Below are 19114 nucleotides of genomic sequence, written 5' to 3' on the forward strand. Positions count from 1 at the left end.
TCCATCATTGGGGATTTTTAAGAGCAGGTTGGACAAACACCTGTCAGTGATGGGCTAGACAGTGCTTCTCAAGCTATCTGATGTGGGGGACCGGCAATTTTTTTTTCCCAATGTGCGCGCAGACTGGCAGTCAATGGCTCGCGGACCAGCACCGGTCCGTGGACCACCACTTTGAGTAGCACTGGTCTAGATAATACTTAGTCCTGCCTTGAGTGCAGGGGACTGGACTAGATGACCTCTCAAGGTCGCTTACAGTTCTATGATTCTATGAATACTACATATAATTCTAGGCATATACCAGAATTATGTCTGTCAATGGAATGCAGCGTTGTTGAAGCTGTGTTGGTCCCAGGATATTGGATCGACTGCTGTTGGTGGAAGGTACAAGCTTTTAGCTTCTTCCTCGGGTATGGGGAAGGTAACCAGGTATGGGGAAGGGAATGTCTGCAACACCGTGGTTACCTTCCTCATACCAAAGAAGAGCTCTATGACGCTAAAAGCTTGTACCTTCCACCAACAGAAGTTGGCCCACAATAAAAAGTATTACCTCATCTACCTTGTCTCAATCAACTGGATAGAATTCAGAAGACAGCTTAAAAAAAGCGGGGAGGGGGGGAAACTAAAGGGATTAATTTATATGGAAAGAATTAAAACTCGGGAAGTATTGTACAAGACAGCTTCTTCTTGCAAAATATGCAAGCCAAATTTTTAAGACCAAAGATTAATTTGGTTAACCATCACAACTTTTATCTATCTTATCTTTTAAAGTTCACCCATCTTTAACATCGAAAGGTTCTGTCAAAAATTACAATCCACTGGAATCTGATCTTGTGACTTCAGCAGAATGCCCGACCTACCAATTTGAGTTTTCTGAAAGTCAGTTTGCAACTCATTCTATATCCCATAAATAGCTTTCTTTTAACACATGCCCTTTTAAATACACAGTTCACAATAGGTATTTCTTTAATATCAGTTTATTTCAGGGGCTTATCTGTCACTTCAAATTTACATTTTCATGGAGCTCAATTAATAGGAGTAGGATACATTTGAAGGAAGTTTTCCTCCAGGGAATAAATATTAGGAAATAGTGCATTAGTCATCTAGACTCTCTCATATCTGTACTACACCAGGGTGGATAAAAATCAATTATTTCTTTTTTTTTTTAAATAAAAATCAGATTTTTTTAAATTTAAATTGGATTTTTTTTTGATAAAATGCTTTTTGAGGTAAAAAAGCAATCTAAAGATAGTTTTAATTAAGACACATTACAGCTCAAAGATATCTCATCACGGAATAGAGATTATAAATTCTAATTCTATAGTATGAGACAATATATTAATGTAATGTTTAAGAAAAGTTTTGTAAATGAGTTCCAATTTTACGGGGTTCCAGGGGCTTCTGTATAGATTATTTAGGTTAATCTTTCTATCTATTCAATGAGACTCAGTGCTTAGTCTAGAAGATACCATCAGAGATGCTTAGTTACTTTGGCCTGATCTACACTGGGGCGGGGAAATCGAAGATATGCAACTTCAGCTACGAGAATAGCGTAGCTGAAGTCAACGTATCTTAGATCGACTTAGAATCACTTACTTCGCGTCCTCGTAGCGCGGGATCAACGGCCGCCACTCCCCAGTCGACTCCGCTTCCACCTCTCTCCGTGGTGGAGTTCTGGAGTCGACGGCAGAGCGATCGGGGATCGATTTAATCACATCTACATGTCTATCGGTCCCCAATAGATCGATCACTACCCGCCGATCCAGCGGGTAGTGTAGACGTGGCCTTTTGTAGTTCTCAAACTGGATTTGTGTCTCCAGCGATAACATGCTCGTTAACAGCAAAAATGTTTTTTAAATAAATAGATAAATAATATAGAGAGGTGAAAAATAACAGACCTCAACCCTACTGTCCCTTTACAAATTTGTGTACACAGAGCCAATCCCTTACCTCTTTCTAAGAGACTGCAAAGTTTCAAAAAGTTCCAATTAATAGAAGATTGTTGGGGGCAGAAAAGATCTGGACAAGGAGAAGAAGTCTGGAGATAAATGTGAGAAGGGAGGGACAGGCAGTAGAAACAAAAGTGAAACTGTTTGAGCAGCATATTCCAGAAGTCTTGAGGTCTTTCTGAGTATAACCTTCATAGATTTGAGATCTACCATACCATTCTCTCACTAGGAGGGAAAACCTATAATGGCAGCAGGCCATAAAAGAGTTCCAGTTTGGAAATATTTTAATGAAGTTCCTCTACCTGTGGGTAAGACAGGCATGCGTGAAAAATGCAAACAGTACAACAAAGAAATGCAAGGCCTGGTTGTCCGAATGAAACAACATCACGAGAAGTGTTCCTTCTCAGGAGGAAGCTGCGTTGAAGATGATGAAAGGAACATGTCTGAACATGCAGGATCTTCAGGTCGGTAAAATTTTTTATTTCACACTTCTTTCTTAAGGACTGCCTGTCTTCACTCTGGACTATTCTTGAATTCTCATGTTTGAGCAAAAAATATAGTTGTTACTCTATGGTACTATCATTTTAGACGCAGTTTGATAAAAAAATAAATAGCTGAAATAGGCAGATCTTCCTTTTACAATTTCACCTTTAAAGAAGTATTGAGTGTCAGTGAACGCAATGAGTAAATGAGCAGTATGGTAATAATAATTAAATAACTACCGTACATTGACTTATTTTGTTTAGGAGAATCCATCCTCAATTCCAGGATTCTGAAGACTATCCACCTTCAAGATCACCATCATTTTCCAATAGTTTCAGAGTTATCTGCCAATGATAGTGTTTTAGTCACATCATGCATGTCACATAGCCACAGTAGCAAAAAGAAAAAAAAAAGTCTCCTTCCTCCATAAACAACCATAGATAAATTTGTGATAAGAATCAGCTGATTACAAAAAGTAGTAATTGATTAAAAAATTTCCCGGTTTGTTTATGCAACAAACTCTCCTTTCTGTATGATTGAGAACCCACACTTCATTAACATGGTTCAGCCATTAAGACCAGGATACAGTCCACCCGATGGAGCAGATGTCGCAGGCAAATTGCTGGATAAGTGTATGAAAGAGAAATTGAGCAGTGTGCAAAAGGTCTAGAGGGTGAAATTGTTCACCTGAGTCTTGATGGGTGGATGTCCTCAATGATCCTGTTGTGTGTGCTTGTGTGACAACAGAAGAAGCGGATGTCTTCCTTACAGAAACAATTGATACCTCAGGAAATGCACACACAGCAGAATACTTACAAGAAGTAGCAGTAAAAGCTATAACAAACTGTGAAAAACAATTCAAATGTCTAGTATGCAGCTTGGTCACAGACAGTGCTGCAAATGTATCCAAGATGAGAAGAAATTTAGAACACAGTCCCCAAGCTAATAACATATGGTTTCAGTGCTCATTGGATGCACCCCCTAGCCAAAGACTTCAGTGTTCCAGAAATAAAGCCTAATGTTGAAATTGCAAAATACTTCCGTAACAACCACTTTGCAGTAGCTGCTCTGAAAAAAGTGGGAGGAACCAAGCTAACTCTCCCACAAGACTTGCGATGGAACTCAGTAGTGGACTGTTTTGAGCACTATATCAAGAACTGGCCTAATCTGATGACAGTTTGTGAACAAAATCGTAAAAAAATAGATGGCACTGTCACAGCCAAAGTTCTCAACATTGGGCTTAAGAGAAATGTTGAACACATGCTGAGTCCCCTGAAGTCTATTTCTGTCGCCTTGAACAAAATGCAGGGAAATAGCTGTTTTATTGCTGATGCTGTTGAAATTTGGAAGGAACTGAGTGAGATCTTAATAAGAGAAATATGCAATGACAGAGTTAAATCACAAGCATTAAAAAAACGAATGGGACAAGCACTATCTCCAGCTCATTTTCTTGCAAATATTCTCAATACTCAGTACCAAGTCAAACCTTAACTGCTGAAGAAGAGGAGTTGGCTATGAAATGGACATCCAGCAATCAGCCCTCCATAATGCCAACTATAATAAACTTCAGAGCAAACCATTCAAGAAATATATGTTTGCTGATGATGTTTTAAAGAAAGTCACACCAGTGAACTGATGGAAATCACTTAAGCACTTGGATTCAGAGACTGTTGAAGAGATCATCTCACTTTTAACAGCAGTAGCTTCTTCTGCTAGTGTAGAAAGAAAAATTTCTTCCTTTGGACTAATTCATTCCAAATTGAGAAATCGTTTGGGACCTGAAAAAGCAGGAAAGCTTGTTTTTCTTTTCCATATTATGAACAAACAGGAAAATGAAGGTGAAGAAGACTGAGTTAGCTGCAGAAGCCAATATTTTAAGTTTCTCATGTTGACCTGGCTGACATAGTTGATTTGAAATATTTTTTTAAAAAAAAGTTATTTTAACAAAAACAAACCTGATTTTATAAAAACTTGAATGTTTAAATTCAAAAATTCATATGCTTGTTTTGTTAAAATATTATATGTTTGCTGTTGAAGAAAAAAATCCAGAATACATATTGTTGTTGTTTTAGTTAAATAAAACAATTTATATGTCTGTCTGTTGATGTTCTCCTCCTAATACATCATGGCAAGAAAATCGTCCAAATATTAATGATTAACCTGTTGAATTGGAGATAGTTCACCTCCCAATGACTTCATAAATATCTGTTTCAATTACCTTTGGTAAATGAAATAACCAAACAATCATTCATTTTCTGATATATCTGTAAAACTAATCTGAAAAGTTTTCAAAATAAATCACTTTAAAAATGCATAGTGTGTACCTTCTAAAAATGAAACCTACATCTATCTCTGAGTTGTGAAGAATATGTATTAAGGTTATAAAACCAACAAGAATGCACTTTTATGTAGAAATCCATGATTAAATTGAGTCTTCCTGACTAGTGATTTAAATCAAATCCACCCTATAGTACACTTCCAAGTACCTTAGAAAAGCAGGAATGCAAGAGGCCTCCACAAAAGACACACATTTGCCATGAAAAGTAAAGGAAGTACTCTCCCTCCTGTTTCCATTAAACACTTACTGTTTCACCATCACTCCAAGCTTCTGCTGATAAATCAGTGCTGAAATCATCCGCTTCAAGGGAAGTAACACTGATTCTGCTCAATTCTATATTTATTTCTTCTTCAAGTTTTACATCATCATCATCTTCCATAGCTTTCCATAATAAGATTGTAACAGCAAAAAAGGAAAAATAAAATGGAATACATTAGTAGATATTGACAGGTTTCAGAGTAGCAGCCGTGTTAGTCTGTATTTGCAAAAAGAAAAGGAGTACTTGTGGCACCTTAGAGACTAACCAATTTATCTGAGCATAAGCTTTCGTGAGCTACAGCTCACTTCATCGATGAAGTGAGCTGTAGCTCACGAAAGCTTATGCTCAAATAAATTGGTTAGTCTCTAAGGTGCCACAAGTACTCCTTTTCTTTTAGTGGATATTGTATTTACTGCTAGATTTGTGGTAGTAGTAGGTATCTCAAAAAGCTCTAAAACAAAACAAAAAAGCATCCATATCCACAGTAAGGCTCCAACTATGACAAGACTTACATGAACACTTAACTTTAGACACATGAGTAGTCCCATTGATGTCAATGGAATACTCACATTTGTAAAGTTAAGGTTTGGCTGTACTGGGACCTAAAACTCTATATTTATCAATCTGTTGAGAGAGAAGGATGCACAAAAATAATAAAATATATTACCTTGGCCCTGTTCCCATGAACATTTACATGTGTGTAACTTTAATTGGCTTCAATGGGAGGAACTACTCAGATGAGCAAAGTTATATGAGTTTAAGGGTATGTCTTCACTGGAAAAAAAGATGCGTCCTTAACTCAGGTTAGCTAACTTGGATTAAAATAGCAGCAAAAACATGGCAACTCCAGTTAGCAGTTTAAGTTAAAGCCTAAATAATACAACAGTTAATAATACCTAATACAACAGGTAACCAACTGCTTTCATGTTCTCTCCACAGGTACCATTGCGGAGAGTGGACCAGATGATATGTCTGGGGGGAGAAAGCAGAAGGAGACTCCGCTGGTTGGAAGGCATGAGATGCGATGTCCTGAGGTTGGGGGTTCCACGACCACCACTCCCAAGAGGAGAAGGCGGGTGGTGGTGGTCGGGGACTCTCTCCTCCGGGGGACTGAGTCATCTATCTGCCGCCCTGACCGGGAAAACCGAGAAGTCTGCTGCTTGCCAGGGGCTAAGATTCGCGATGTGACGGAGAGACTGCCGAGACTCATCAAGCCCTCGGATCGCTACCCCTTCCTGCTTCTCCACGTGGGCACCAATGATACTGCCAAGAATGACCTTGAGCGGATCACTGCGGACTACGTGGCTCTGGGAAGAAGGATAAAGGAGTTGGAGGCGCAAGTGGTCTTCTCGTCCATCCTCCCCGTGGAAGGAAAAGGCCTGGGTAGGGACCGTCGAATCGTGGAAGTCAACGAATGGCTACGCAGGTGGTGTCGGAGAGAAGGCTTTGGATTCTTTGACCATGGGATGGTGTTCCATGAAGGAGGAGTGCTGGGCAGAGACGGGCTCCATCTTACGAAGAGAGGGAAGAGCATCTTTGCCAGCAGGCTGGCTAACCTAGTGAGGAGGGCTTTAAACTAGGTTCACCGGGGGAAGGAGACCAAAGCCCTGAGGTAAGTGGGAAAGCGGGATACCGGGAGGAAGCACAGGCAGGAATGTCTGTGAGGGGAGGGCTCCTGCCTCATACTGGGAATGAGGGGCAATCAACAGGTTATCTCAAGTGCTTATATACAAATGCACAAAGCCTTGGAAACAAGCAGGGAGAACTGGAGGTCCTGGTGATGTCAAGGAACTATGACGTGATTGGAATAACAGAGACTTGGTGGGATAACTCACATGACTGGAGTACAGTCATGGATGGTTATAAACTGTTCAGGAAGGACAGGCAGGGCAGAAAAGGTGGGGGAGTAGCACTGTATGTAAGGGAGCAGTATGACTGCTCAGAGCTCCGGTACGAAACTGTGGAAAAACCTGAGTGTCTCTGGATTAAGTTTAGAAGTGTGTGCAACAAGAGTGATGTAGTGGTGGGAGTCTGCTATAGACCACCGGACCAGGGGGATAAGGTGGATGAGGCTTTCTTCCGGCAACTCACGGAAGCTACTAGATCGCATGCCCTGATTCTCATGGGTGACTTTAATTTTCCTGATATCTGCTGGGAGAGCAATACAGCGGTGCATAGACAATCCAGGAAGTTTTTGGAAAGCGTAGGGGACAATTTTCTGGCGCAAGTGCTAGGGGAGCCAACTAGGGGGGGCGCTTTTCTTGACCTGCTGCTCACAAACCGGGTAGAATTAGTGGGGGAAGCAAAAGTGGATGGGAATCTGGGAGGCAGTGACCATGAGTTGGTTGAGTTCAGGATCCTGACGCAGGGAAGAAAGGTAAGCAGCAGGATACGGACCCTGGACTTCAGGAAAGCAGACTTCGACTCCCTCAGGGAACGGATGGGTAGGATCCCCTGGGGGACTATCATGAAGGGGAAGGGAGTCCAGGAGAGCTGGCTGTATTTCAAGGAATCCCTGTTGAGGTTACAGGGACAAACCATCCCGATGAGTCGAAAGAATAGTAAACATGGCAAGCAACCAGCTTGGCTTAATGGTGAAATCCTAGCGGATCTTAAACATAAAAAAGAAGCTTACAAGAAGTGGAAGGTTGGACATATGACCAGGGAAGAGTATAAAAATATTGCTCGGGCATGTAGGAAAGATATAAGGAGGGCCAAATCGCACCTGGAGCTGCAGCTAGCAAGAGATGTCAAGAGTAACAAGAAGGGTTTCTTCAGGTATGTTGGCAACAAGAAGAAAGCCAAGGAAAGTGTGGGCCCCTTACTGAATGAGGGAGGCAACCTAGTGACAGAGGATGTGGAAAAAGCTAATGTACTCAATGCTTTTTTTGCCTCTGTTTTCACTAACAAGGTCAGCTCCCAGACTGCTGCGCTGGGCATCACAGAATGGGGAAGAGATGGCCAGCCCTCTGTGGAGATAGAGGTGGTTAGGGACTATTTAGAAAAGCTGGACGTGCACAAGTCCATGGGGCCGGACGAGTTACATCCGAGAGTGCTGAAGGAATTGGCGGCTGTGATTGCAGAGCCCTTGGCCATTATCTTTGAAAACTCGTGGCGAACGGGGGAAGTCCCGGATGACTGGAAAAAGGCTAATGTAGTGCCAATCTTTAAAAAAGGGAAGAAGGAGGATCCTGGGAACTACAGGCCAGTCAGCCTCACCTCAGTCCCTGGAAAAATCATGGAGCAGGTCCTCAAAGAATCAATCCTGAAGCACTTACATGAGAGGAAAGTGATCAGGAACAGTCAGCATGGATTCACCAAGGGAAGGTCATGCCTGACTAATCTAATCGCCTTTTATGATGAGATTACTGGTTCTGTGGATGAAGGGAAAGCAGTGGATGTATTGTTTCTTGACTTTAGCAAAGCTTTTGACACGGTCTCCCACAGTATTCTTGTCAGCAAGTTAAGGAAGTATGGGCTAGATGAATGCACTATAAGGTGGGTAGAAAGCTGGCTAGATTGTCGGGCTCAACGGGTAGTGATCAATGGCTCCATGTCTAGTTGGCAGCCGGTGTCAAGTGGAGTGCCCCAGGGGTCGGTCCTGGGGCCGGTTTTGTTCAATATCTTCATAAATGATCTGGAGGATGGTGTGGATTGCACTCTCAGCAAATTTGCAGATGATACTAAACTGGGAGGAGTGGTAGATACGCTGGAGGGGAGGGATAGGATACAGAAGGACCTAGACAAATTGGAGGATTGGGCCAAAAGAAACCTGATGAGGTTCAATAAGGATAAGTGCAGGGTCCTGCACTTAGGATGGAAGAATCCAATGCACCGCTACAGACTAGGGACCGAATGGCTAGGCAGCAGTTCTGCGGAAAAGGACCTAGGGGTGACAGTGGACGAGAAGCTGGATATGAGTCAACAGTGTGCCCTTGTTGCCAAGAAGGCCAATGGCATTTTGGGATGTATAAGTAGGGGCATAGCGAGCAGATCGAGGGATGTGATCGTTCCCCTCTATTCGACACTGGTGAGGCCTCATCTGGAGTACTGTGTCCAGTTTTGGGCCCCACACTACAAGAAGGATGTGGATAAATTGGAGAGAGTCCAGCGAAGGGCAACAAAAATGATTAGCGGTCTAGAGCACATGACTTATGAGGAGAGGCTGAGGGAGCTGGGATTGTTTAGTCTGCAGAAGAGAAGAATGAGGGGGGATTTGATAGCTGCTTTCAACTACCTGAAAGGGGGTTCCAAAGAGGATGGCTCTAGACTGTTCTCAATGGTAGCAGATGACAGAACGAGGAGTAATGGTCTCAAGTTGCAATGGGGGAGGTTTAGATTGGATATTAGGAAAAACTTTTTCACTAAGAGGGTGGTGAAACACTGGAATGCGTTACCTAGGGAGGTGGTAGAATCTCCTTCCTTAGAGGTTTTTAAGGTCAGGCTTGACAAAGCCCTGGCTGGGATGATTTAACTGGGAATTGGTCCTGCTTCGAGCAGGGGGTTGGACTAGATGACCTTCTGGGGTCCCTTCCAACCCTGATATTCTATGATTCTATGATTCTAAAGGGGAGCCTAGGAATGAACTTGAGCTGCTAACCAAGTTGCCACAGTGGTGGGTAGACCATGCTAATTTATTTATATGGCAGTACACATATCTGTGGTTTCTTATCAACCTTCAAAGGTCCACAAAGAGCATTACCTTCAATCACTGACCGTATTAAACAAAACACAGTAAACATGCATTCCCATTTGGCCTCAATTTAGTCAGCTATGGATTTAGAGCAAGGGTGGGCAAACTTTTTGGCCCGAGGGCCACATCTGGGAATAGAAATTGCCTGCGGGCCATGAATGCTCACAAAATTGGGGTTGGGGTGCGGGATGGGGTTAGGGCTCTGGTTGGGGGGGTAGGGGCTTCAGGATGGGGCAGAAATGAGGTGTTCAGGGTGCAGGAAAGGGCTCCGGGCTGTGGGCAGGGGAGTGGGCTGTAGGGGGGTGGGGGGAAGGGCTCTGGAGTGGGCTGGGAATGAGGAGAGTTTGGGGTGTAGGAGAGTGCTCCGGGCTGGGACCAAGGGGTTTGCAGGGTGGGGTGGGGGTTGGGGTGCTGGAAGGGGCACAGGCTCCAGCTGGGGGTGCGGGCTCTGGGATCGGGCTGGGGATGAGAGGTTTGGGGTGCAGGAGGGTGCGCCAGGCTGGGATTGAGGGGTTTGGCAGGCAGGAGGGAGATCAGGGTTCGGGCGTGGGGGGAGGCTCCGGGCTGCAGTCTCCAGGCGGCACTTAACTCAAGGGGCTCCCAGAAGCAGCAGCATGTCCCTTCTCCTGCTCCTACACGGAGGTGCAGCCAGGTGGCTCTGCACGCTGCCCCGTCCGCAGGCACCTCCCCAGCCGTTCCCATTGGCTGCGGTACTCGTAGGAGCCAGAGGGGGGCCATGCCGCTGCTTCTGGGAGCTGCATGGAGCACCCCCCCAATCCTGCTCCCAGGTTGGAGTGCCGGAGAGGGGCAAGCCACAGACCCCACTCCCCAGCGGAAGCTCAAGGGCCAGATTAAAAGAGCTGGCAGGCCGTAGTTTGCCCACCCCTGATTTAGAGTATGGGCAGTGCATGTGGATCTCTATTTTTTAATAAAGAGAAAAGGAACTTCACAAGATTATCCCAACTACACACTTTACTCTCTAACAGGAATGAAGAAAAACAATACAACACAGGAAAGGGTTTGCTTAATAGTTTGAAATAAGAAAAGCATCCCAGAACAGCCTATTCCTGTGGATTCGGCAGGAGCTGCTGTAACCCACACACCTCCTGCGTGTGGTTCTCTACCGTATGTAGTAGCATTGAGACCACTTAAAGAGAGATTAATGAGTCTGCTACTGCCTTAGCTAACAATCACATGCGGTAGAGGCTCACATATTCAGCTCCAGAGGTCCCAAGTTCAACCTTGCCCACTGACGACCAGAGTCTGTCGGTGTTACATTGCCACTTAGGATGAACAAAAAAACATGCCAACCCTATACCCTTTCCTATTGGTACTATTAAGCATAAACATAAATAATCAGTATTAATATGCCTTTCATCTGTATACTTTACACTAGTTTACATATGAAGGCTAAGATAGATACTGCCCAAGAAGTGCACAGTGAAATGGCACACCAGATACAATATAGCCCACTTTGGGAGTTGAGGTTTTGGGACAGGAGAGCTGATTTAGGGAAAAAGGTGAGGAGGAGCTTGGTGTCCTTGGGCCATTCTGATTCTATTTTTATTTTAAATTTGTGTACGTTTAGAATGTTTCTGATAACTTCAGTGTGTATATATATTTTATATAAAAATACAAAACCAGTCCAGAATGGCTAGAGGCCATTTAAGTGGCAAGCCTGAGGGTACCAGTAGGGTTTTGAAAGTTTGAGCTAGAATAACTCATACATCATTCTTTTCATTCCTTAGGAAGGATACAACAGAAAGTTTAGCAAGATTGCTTAGGGCTTGTCTATACAAGTAAAAAGCCTAGAGTAGCCTGTGTACATTAGCTATTCTTTCTTAATTCTCTGTGTGGAGGCTCTTACTCCGCACTCTTAAGAGTCCGGAGTAAGAGCCTCCACACAGAGAGTTAGGCCTGGTGTACATGTATTAGATTAACCTAGCTATGTTGTTCAGTGCTATGAAAAGTTTCACATAGAGTGAAATAGTTAGGCCCTGGTGACCTTCCATCTTGAAGAGATGGGTTAACCACATCACCAGAAAAAACCCTTTATCAACATGGGAAGTGTCTATGCTACAGCATTACAGCAGCTGTGCTGCTGTAGCGTAGACATTGCCTTAGTGCAGAGTACTTACTGTGCTTTAAATTCACACCCTGGTTCGCTGCACCCTAACTTCCCCCACATAGACAAGCCCTTACATTTCCCCCTGATTTCAGGTTTCACAAAGAAAACAAACCAAACTATAAAAAGAGCACTTAGGGAGGGTGGAGAGGCTGCATCCTGGGATTTTACACCATTAGGACAATTTATAAAGCAGACAGCACTTATTTAAATGTGGGACTGCTTCACGCAGATACATTCACGTGCAGCAAAATCCCTCCTCCCTCGACTCCATCAACGCAACTGCAGCGCTAATCGTGATCACGGGTAATATACTATCATCTTGCCAACCCTCATTAAGGTCTCAGGAGTCACACGCTATGTGATGTTTTTTTCTGGCAGACCCAAGCGCCTGGGAAGGTTCCAGAAGCTCAGCCTTCACTTAAAGACAAAAAGTGTCTCTGGTTCTCGGAGAAAAGATTTGCGTGTAAAGAGCCACAAGGCTCAGGACCAAGAAGGCAAATACAAACAGCAGCCAAGTTACTACGTTAAAGATATCCAGGGGTTCAAGGCAGGTGCTGGCAAAACAGCCCCCCCCCCCCGGAGGGGGGGCGGAGGGGGTGAGAATCCCACGGGAACAGGCCAGGCTCTCAGCCTGCGGGAGAAGAAACATCCCTTCCAGGCAAGGCTGGGCTCCCCCCAGCACAGCCCCCGGCGGCCCGCCCGGCTCATTTTCTTTCGAGAGGTCCCGTCCAGGACTACAACTCCCAGAATGCAACAAAAAGCCGCCCTCGCAGATCCAACAGCTCCCGGGCGACACAGATCGGCCCGACCAAGCCCCTGTGCATGCTGGGAGTGATAGTTCCTCCTCCTCCTTCTCCCCATCCCGGCGGACCAGCCGCAGCCCCCAGGATCTCGCCGAGCAGTCCCCGTGGGTTTCATGGAGCTGGTCGCCTCCCGTGGCCGGTGTCAGGCCCCTACCCGGGCCTCGGCCCTTGAAGACGCCCCGATCCTGCAGCTCCGGGTCACGCAGACCTCTCTACAAACCCTCCAGCTGCGCACGCTGCGGAGTTAAACAAGAAGCGTAACCATGGCACCGGCAGACTGGGGGCCGGGCGAAGCCTGTGCTACGGCACGCCGGAAGGGACGAACCTAGTGAGCAGCGCTCGCTTTACATTCCAGCCGGGGGAGAGAAGGTGAAGGAAGAGAGAAACGCGGTTGCAGGCTCAGGGGAAACCCTCTATCACCAGCCCCGCTGGGCTCCCGTTAGCAGCTCCCACCCCGCCTCCAGCTTGAATATTATTTCAACCCCCCATTATTTTCTTACACTGATTGGCCTGTGGCATGGGAAATAGATTTGCCAAGCCCAGGCATTCACAAATCATGAGTAGTCAGCCCCCTTACCCCCCCCCCAACAAATCATGAGATTGGTTTCGCAATCATGAGATTTTTATAAATAATTAATGTTGGGTGTGTTAGTTTTTGTCTTCTGGTTTGTGAGCTCTTTAGCATCGTGTTTCTAAGCTTTTCTCTGCACTGATAGCCAGAAACATACTTTAAAAAGAAAGTTGTGATTCTCAAGTAATCACCTGAATTCAGGAGCTGCTTTTTGAGGGAAAAAATACAAATATTATTAAACTTGCAATACAATTGGATAGTATGTCAATACTAAAAGTATTTACAAAACTTGTCCTTTTGAAATCCATCCTGTCTCCCCCAGCAGTCTGTAATAATATGTAACAATTTTGTCCAAATTTAGGGTTGTCAACTTTCTAATAGCAGAAAATCGAACACCCCTGCCCTGACCCTTCCCCGAGACCACGCCCCACTCACTCCATCCCCCCTCCTTCCATTGCTCCCTCTCCCCCATCCTCTCTCACTTTCATGGGGCTGAGACAAGGGATTGGTGTGCAGGAGGTGAGGGCTCCAGTTTGGGTTGTAGGATGGGGTTCAGGTCTGGAGCAGGAGGTTTGGGTGTGGGGAGCAGGCTCTGGGAGGGAGTTTGGTTGCGGGAGGAGACTCCGTGCTGGGGCAGGAGGTTAGGGTGCGGGGGGTAGGTGTGAGGGCTCCAGCTAGGTGTGTGGGTACTGGGGTAGGGCCGGGGATGAGGGGTTTGGGGTGCAGGAGGAGACTCTGGGCTGAGACAGGGGGTTGGGGAGCGAGGGGGGTGGGCTCTGGGATGGGGCTGGGGATGAGGGGTTTGGGCTGTAGGAAGGGGCTCATGGCTAGAGGCAGGGGGTTAGGGTGAGGTGCGGTGCAGGCTCCGAGAGGGAGTTTGGGCGCGGGAGGGGACTCCCGCCTGGGGCAGGGGTTTGGGGTGCGGGAGGGGGTACGGGGTCCCAGTGGTGCTTACCACAGCTCCCAGGAAGCAGATGTCAGTTATGGTACTGCCAGCTATACACTTACACAACACTACTCTGATCATGAAGCTCCCGCTTGGCTGCTACTAACCTGTAGGCACCTTAACTCACTAAGCACCTAGCATTCCACCGTAAAAGTTCCCTAGATGCCTAAGTTTTAGATCCAGGGTCATGTGTGCTACTTCCCCATTCTAGGCGTTTGGAGGCCTATCTCCCACCTAAGCCCCAGAGCAAATCACAAACTAGGCATTTGGTCGCCTAAGTCATGTGAGGGGCCCAATCTGGTAAGCGGTCACTGAGCACGGTTTCCAAATTGGGTCCCATTCAAAATATGACCAGAGGAAGATGTGGTATTATTTCCGACTTTATAACTTTTAGCCACATGGTTAGAGCACTCACCTGGGATGTTAGAGATCCAGGTTCAATTCCTCCAGAGCTGTCTGCAGAGGAGGAGAAAAAAATTGAAAAGGAAGTATCCCTTCTCTTCCTGTAGGAGAAAGGGGGTAATTGAACCTCACTCTCTCTCACATCCTAGATGAGTGCTAACCACTGAGCTACAAATTATGTGGTCGGCAAAGCCTCCTTCTATGACTATTTCATGTGGAGTAAAGTGGTGCTTAACTCATGCCCTCAAGAAGTGGCTTAGGCATCTAAGCCATCCCATTCGAGGCAATGGATACCAATTTGTGATTGCACACCAACTTAGGCACCTATCTCTATGAGAGGGGTGGGGCTTAGCATACACCCCTCTCGTCGGCATCTCCCATTGGCTTCCTTAGGCAGCTCCTTGCTTAACACACTGGCTTTTGTGGATCACATTCTTAGATGCCTTCCCCTCTCCCTTCATGGTATAGGGTGCCTACGTGCCTAATTCAGCTTCATGGATTGCTGTGTTGTTCCTGGGATTTTCTAGGCGCCTAAAAGTTAGACACTGTGATGCTCAGGGCTGCAATGCCTAAGATCCTTCATGGAGCCCACCCTACAAGACTTGTCCCTAATGGACAGTCACATTTGTCTAAAGTCAGTTACCATCCCCCATCTATAAAAGTCTGAGCAGAAAGAGCATGAGTCCTGCCAGTTAGAACTGAGATACTTTAGTAGAGCCCTATGGGGAAGATTGTAGAGTGTCTCCTGCGTTATTTCTGGATTAGCACTGCATCTTTAGGATCTGAACACCCTTTGATTAGGCACAATACAGCAGTAAAGCAGAGAGAAACCAAGGCCTAGATCCTCTAGAACAAAGGAGCCGTACTTGGTGAAAGTCTCCAGGAATGGAAGTGAGAGTTGGGAATAAGGTTGCATTATACCCTCTTTGTGGCTCTACAATCCTGGAGCTGGAAAATGCTAATCCAGCTCCTTGTGGAAGACAGAGCAGCCTGAAGATTACTCTATTTTATGCCAACTGCCAATGGGAGCTTTTCTGCCAGTAACGAAACAGACAGATATAGGGAGATCCCAGCCGTGATATCTTTTGCTCTCTATTCCTTATGCGGGGCGCTAGGACGTAAAGTAGTATGATTAGGAGATGATACTCCACTGGTCAATTGAGATGGGTTTAAGTCTGCTTCACTGTGCTTAAATAGATTTAACAAGATGGATAATCTCATCCTAAGGGTCTATCCAGGAGGACTGTAAAGGAAAGAGTCCATCAGGACTGGCAGGAAAAGTCATGTGAACAGAGCTGAGGGACGACAATCAAGGAATCTTGAGGAAAAAGGGTTGGAAAAAGGAGTTGAGGAAAAAGGAGTATTGCAGTTTTGGTGCATCTGAGTTCCATTTAGTTTTAACCTAATGGCTCTAAGGAGTGCTTATTCTTGCTTTCATGAGCACTAAATTCACTCACAACATATATAGATAACAAACATACTCCGATTTTTTTTTTAAGTAACCTTTACTTTCTACCACCTTCTTTGGTGGTAGGAGTAGTGATACTGAAAAACAGTGAGATTTATGACATACTTGAAATACTGCATGGCGGCCAGGGAGGCTCCGTGTGCTGCCCTTGCGCCTGCAGGCATCGCCCCCACAGGTCCCGTTGGTCATGATTCCTGGCCAATGGGAGCTGCGGAGCCGCAACTCAGGGTGGTGGTACTGCACCGAGCCTCCTTGCACCTCTGGGCCACAGGGACCTGGCAGCTGCTTCTGGGAGCCATGCAGAGCCAGGGCAGTTAGGCAGCCTGTCTTAGCCCAGCGCCCCATTGCATGGCCAACCAGACTAAATGACCCAGTTGGTGGTGCCAACAGTAGCCACCAGGGTCCATTTTCAACCGAGCATTCCGGTCGAATACCGGATGCCTGGCAACCCCATCTAAACCAATTTTAAAAGTTCTTTCATGCAGTGTTGTTGTAGCCATGTTGGTCTCAGAATATGGGAGAGACAAGATGTGTGAGGTAATATCTTTTATTGGACAACTTCTGTTGGTGAGAGAGACAAAAGTTTACTTGAAGAGCTCTGGGTAAGCTCAAAATCTTGTCTCTCTCACCAACAGAAGTTGGTCTAGTAACAGATATTATCTCAGCCACCTTAAAATTGTCGTTTAAGAGAAAATCAGATCCTTTAAAAAGTCTTCAGGGGCAGAACTGATTCAGTGATATTTATCTTCCAGTACATGAATTAGGCCTGAGCTACACTTAAAATTTAGGTCAACGTAACTATGTTGCTCAGGGTTGTGAAAAATGCCAACCTCACCTCAAGTGTAGACACAGCTAGGTTGATGAAAGACTGCTCCTGTCAACCTAGCTACTATTGCTCAGAATGTAGTGTTCCTACACTGATGGAAAAGGCCCTCCATTGGTGTAGGCTGTGTCAACACTACAGGGTTTTGCCAGCGTAGCTACAGCACTGTAGCTATGCTGGTATTGTCCCTGTAGTGTAGACATGACCTTAATCATTGTGTTCATGGTGATTAAAGCAAACAACTTGTTGCAGCACTGAAAGGAAAGAAACTTCTGTAGAGCATTGTATATTGTTGTCTTCTGTAACAAGGAAGTAAAATATTATCAACAAAAGAAGAATTAGTAAACATACTCAAGATGCAGTGAAGAAACGAATTTATGCCACTATATGGTAGTGCTCCATAGATGAGAGCGAAATATTCAGCACTGGTAAGGATCTTTGTTTTGTTTTGGAGTTATATTTTAACAGGATAATTACAGTACATGCTTCTGTGCAAATAACACTATTTTTACCTTTTATGTAATCAAACAGTTTTACAAAGATTGAAAAATTGTGTGTAAACTGTTTTAATAATGAAACATTGAAGTGCAAGCACTATTCTTCCAAAGATTTCTGACTATTTCATGTACAATTTGGTCAGGTAACATGTAACCATTAGTATTGTTTTGCTGAGTATGCTGCAGGTACAGCATTTCATTAAATTCTAGATGTGAAAAACTCTGGGATGAGATTTAATTCCCTGTTAATACATAGTGCATTATTTTAAGAGTGCTGGAATCTATTCCAGGGGAAGTGGAGCAACAGTTATCCAGTATGGTTCATAAATTGTACACAGTTTTGTAATATAGAATTAAACACATCAAAAGGCAGCCGTTTTAAGAAGTTTTTTCTTTTCGTCATTCTAGTGTTTAGCAAGTAAAAATTCCTAATGCAAAGAATAAGAATGTTGACAAGTCAAGCAAAAACTAATTTGAATGATATTCCTTAATCAATGCCTTTCACCATACTTCATTATATATGTTTTGTCTGTACAGTAAACTGTTTATTGGATACAATTCTTTGAAAATATGGAAGCTGCATCTATCCTGGTAAATCTCCTTCTATTTTAAAAATGACAGAAAATGTAACTATTATATTCTCATTCGTGCACAGAAATTGATAGCAGCCCTGACAAAGGAGAGATCCTTAGGCATCCTTTCTTTTTCTATTGCATCTCTTGAAATTTGCTTTGGGAAATACCATTTGAATAGCACTGTTAAATTTTTGGGGCTTCAGCAACTTAATTCTTTCACTTGCCTGAATGGTGTCATAAAACAGAGAAATCAGTTAGTGGAGTTTTCTGTTCATCTACAGAAAAGTGTACAGATAACTTTTGTGGTTAAAGGTGTAATTTAATACCAGCGTGGTGTTATGTGAATTAGGCTTGTAATAGAGTATTATAAGTATGTGACAAATCTCACAGTTTTTCAGTATCACCACTCCTACCACCAAAGAAGCTGGTAGAAAGTAAAGGTTATTTAAAAAAAAAATCTGAGTATGTTTGTTATCTATGTATGTTGTGAGTGAATTTAGTGCTCATGAAAGCAAGAATAAGCACTCCTTAGAGCCATTAGATTAAAACTAAATGGAACTCAGATGCACCAAAACTGCAATACTCCTTTTTTCCTCAACTCCTTTTTCCTCAAGATTCCTTGATTGTCGTCCCTCAGCTCTGTTCACATGACTTTTCCTGCCAGTCCTGATGGACTCTTTCCTTTACAGTCCTCCTGGATAGACCCTTAGGATGAGATTATCCATCTTGTTAAATCTATTTAAGCACAGTGAAGCAGACTTAAACCCATCTCAATTGACCAGTGGAGTATCATCTCCTAATCATACTACTTTACGTCCTAGTGCCCCGCATAAGGAATAGAGAGCAAAAGATATCACGGCTGGGATCTCCCTATATCTGTCTGTTTCGTTACTGGCAGAAAAGCTCCCATTGGCAGTTGGCATAAAATAGAGTAATCTTCAGGCTGCTCTGTCTTCCACAAGGAGCTGGATTAGCATTTTCCAGCTCCAGGATTGTAGAGCCACAAAGAGGGTATAATGCAACCTTATTCCCAACTCTCACTCCCATTCCTGGAGACTTTCACCAAGTACGGCTCCTTTGTTCTAGAGGATCTAGGCCTTGGTTTCTCTCTGCTTCACTGCTGTATTGTGCCTAATCAAAGGGTGTTCAGATCCTAAAGATGCAGTGCTAATCCAGAAATAA

General features: G+C 44.4%; 1 protein-coding gene across 5 annotated transcripts in view; it reads right to left on the minus strand.

The window, feature by feature from the left end:
• Positions 1-12957, minus strand: part of LRRIQ1 (leucine rich repeats and IQ motif containing 1) — a 157618-nt gene extending 144661 nt beyond the window's left edge. For all 5 annotated transcript variants that reach the window (XM_074941951.1, XM_074941953.1, XM_074941950.1 and 2 more), the window contains exons 1-2: positions 12805-12957; positions 5015-5148 (exon numbers count right to left, since the gene is read on the minus strand). In XM_074941951.1, coding sequence (XP_074798052.1) covers positions 5015-5146 — 132 coding nt within the window. In that variant the 5' untranslated portion in view covers positions 5147-5148; positions 12805-12957. The remainder of the gene's footprint in view (positions 1-5014; positions 5149-12804) is intronic.
• Positions 12958-19114: the final 6157 nt, after the last annotated feature.

This window comes from Natator depressus, chromosome 1 (assembly GCF_965152275.1).
Source record: "Natator depressus isolate rNatDep1 chromosome 1, rNatDep2.hap1, whole genome shotgun sequence".
Lineage (NCBI taxonomy): Eukaryota > Metazoa > Chordata > Testudines > Cheloniidae > Natator > Natator depressus.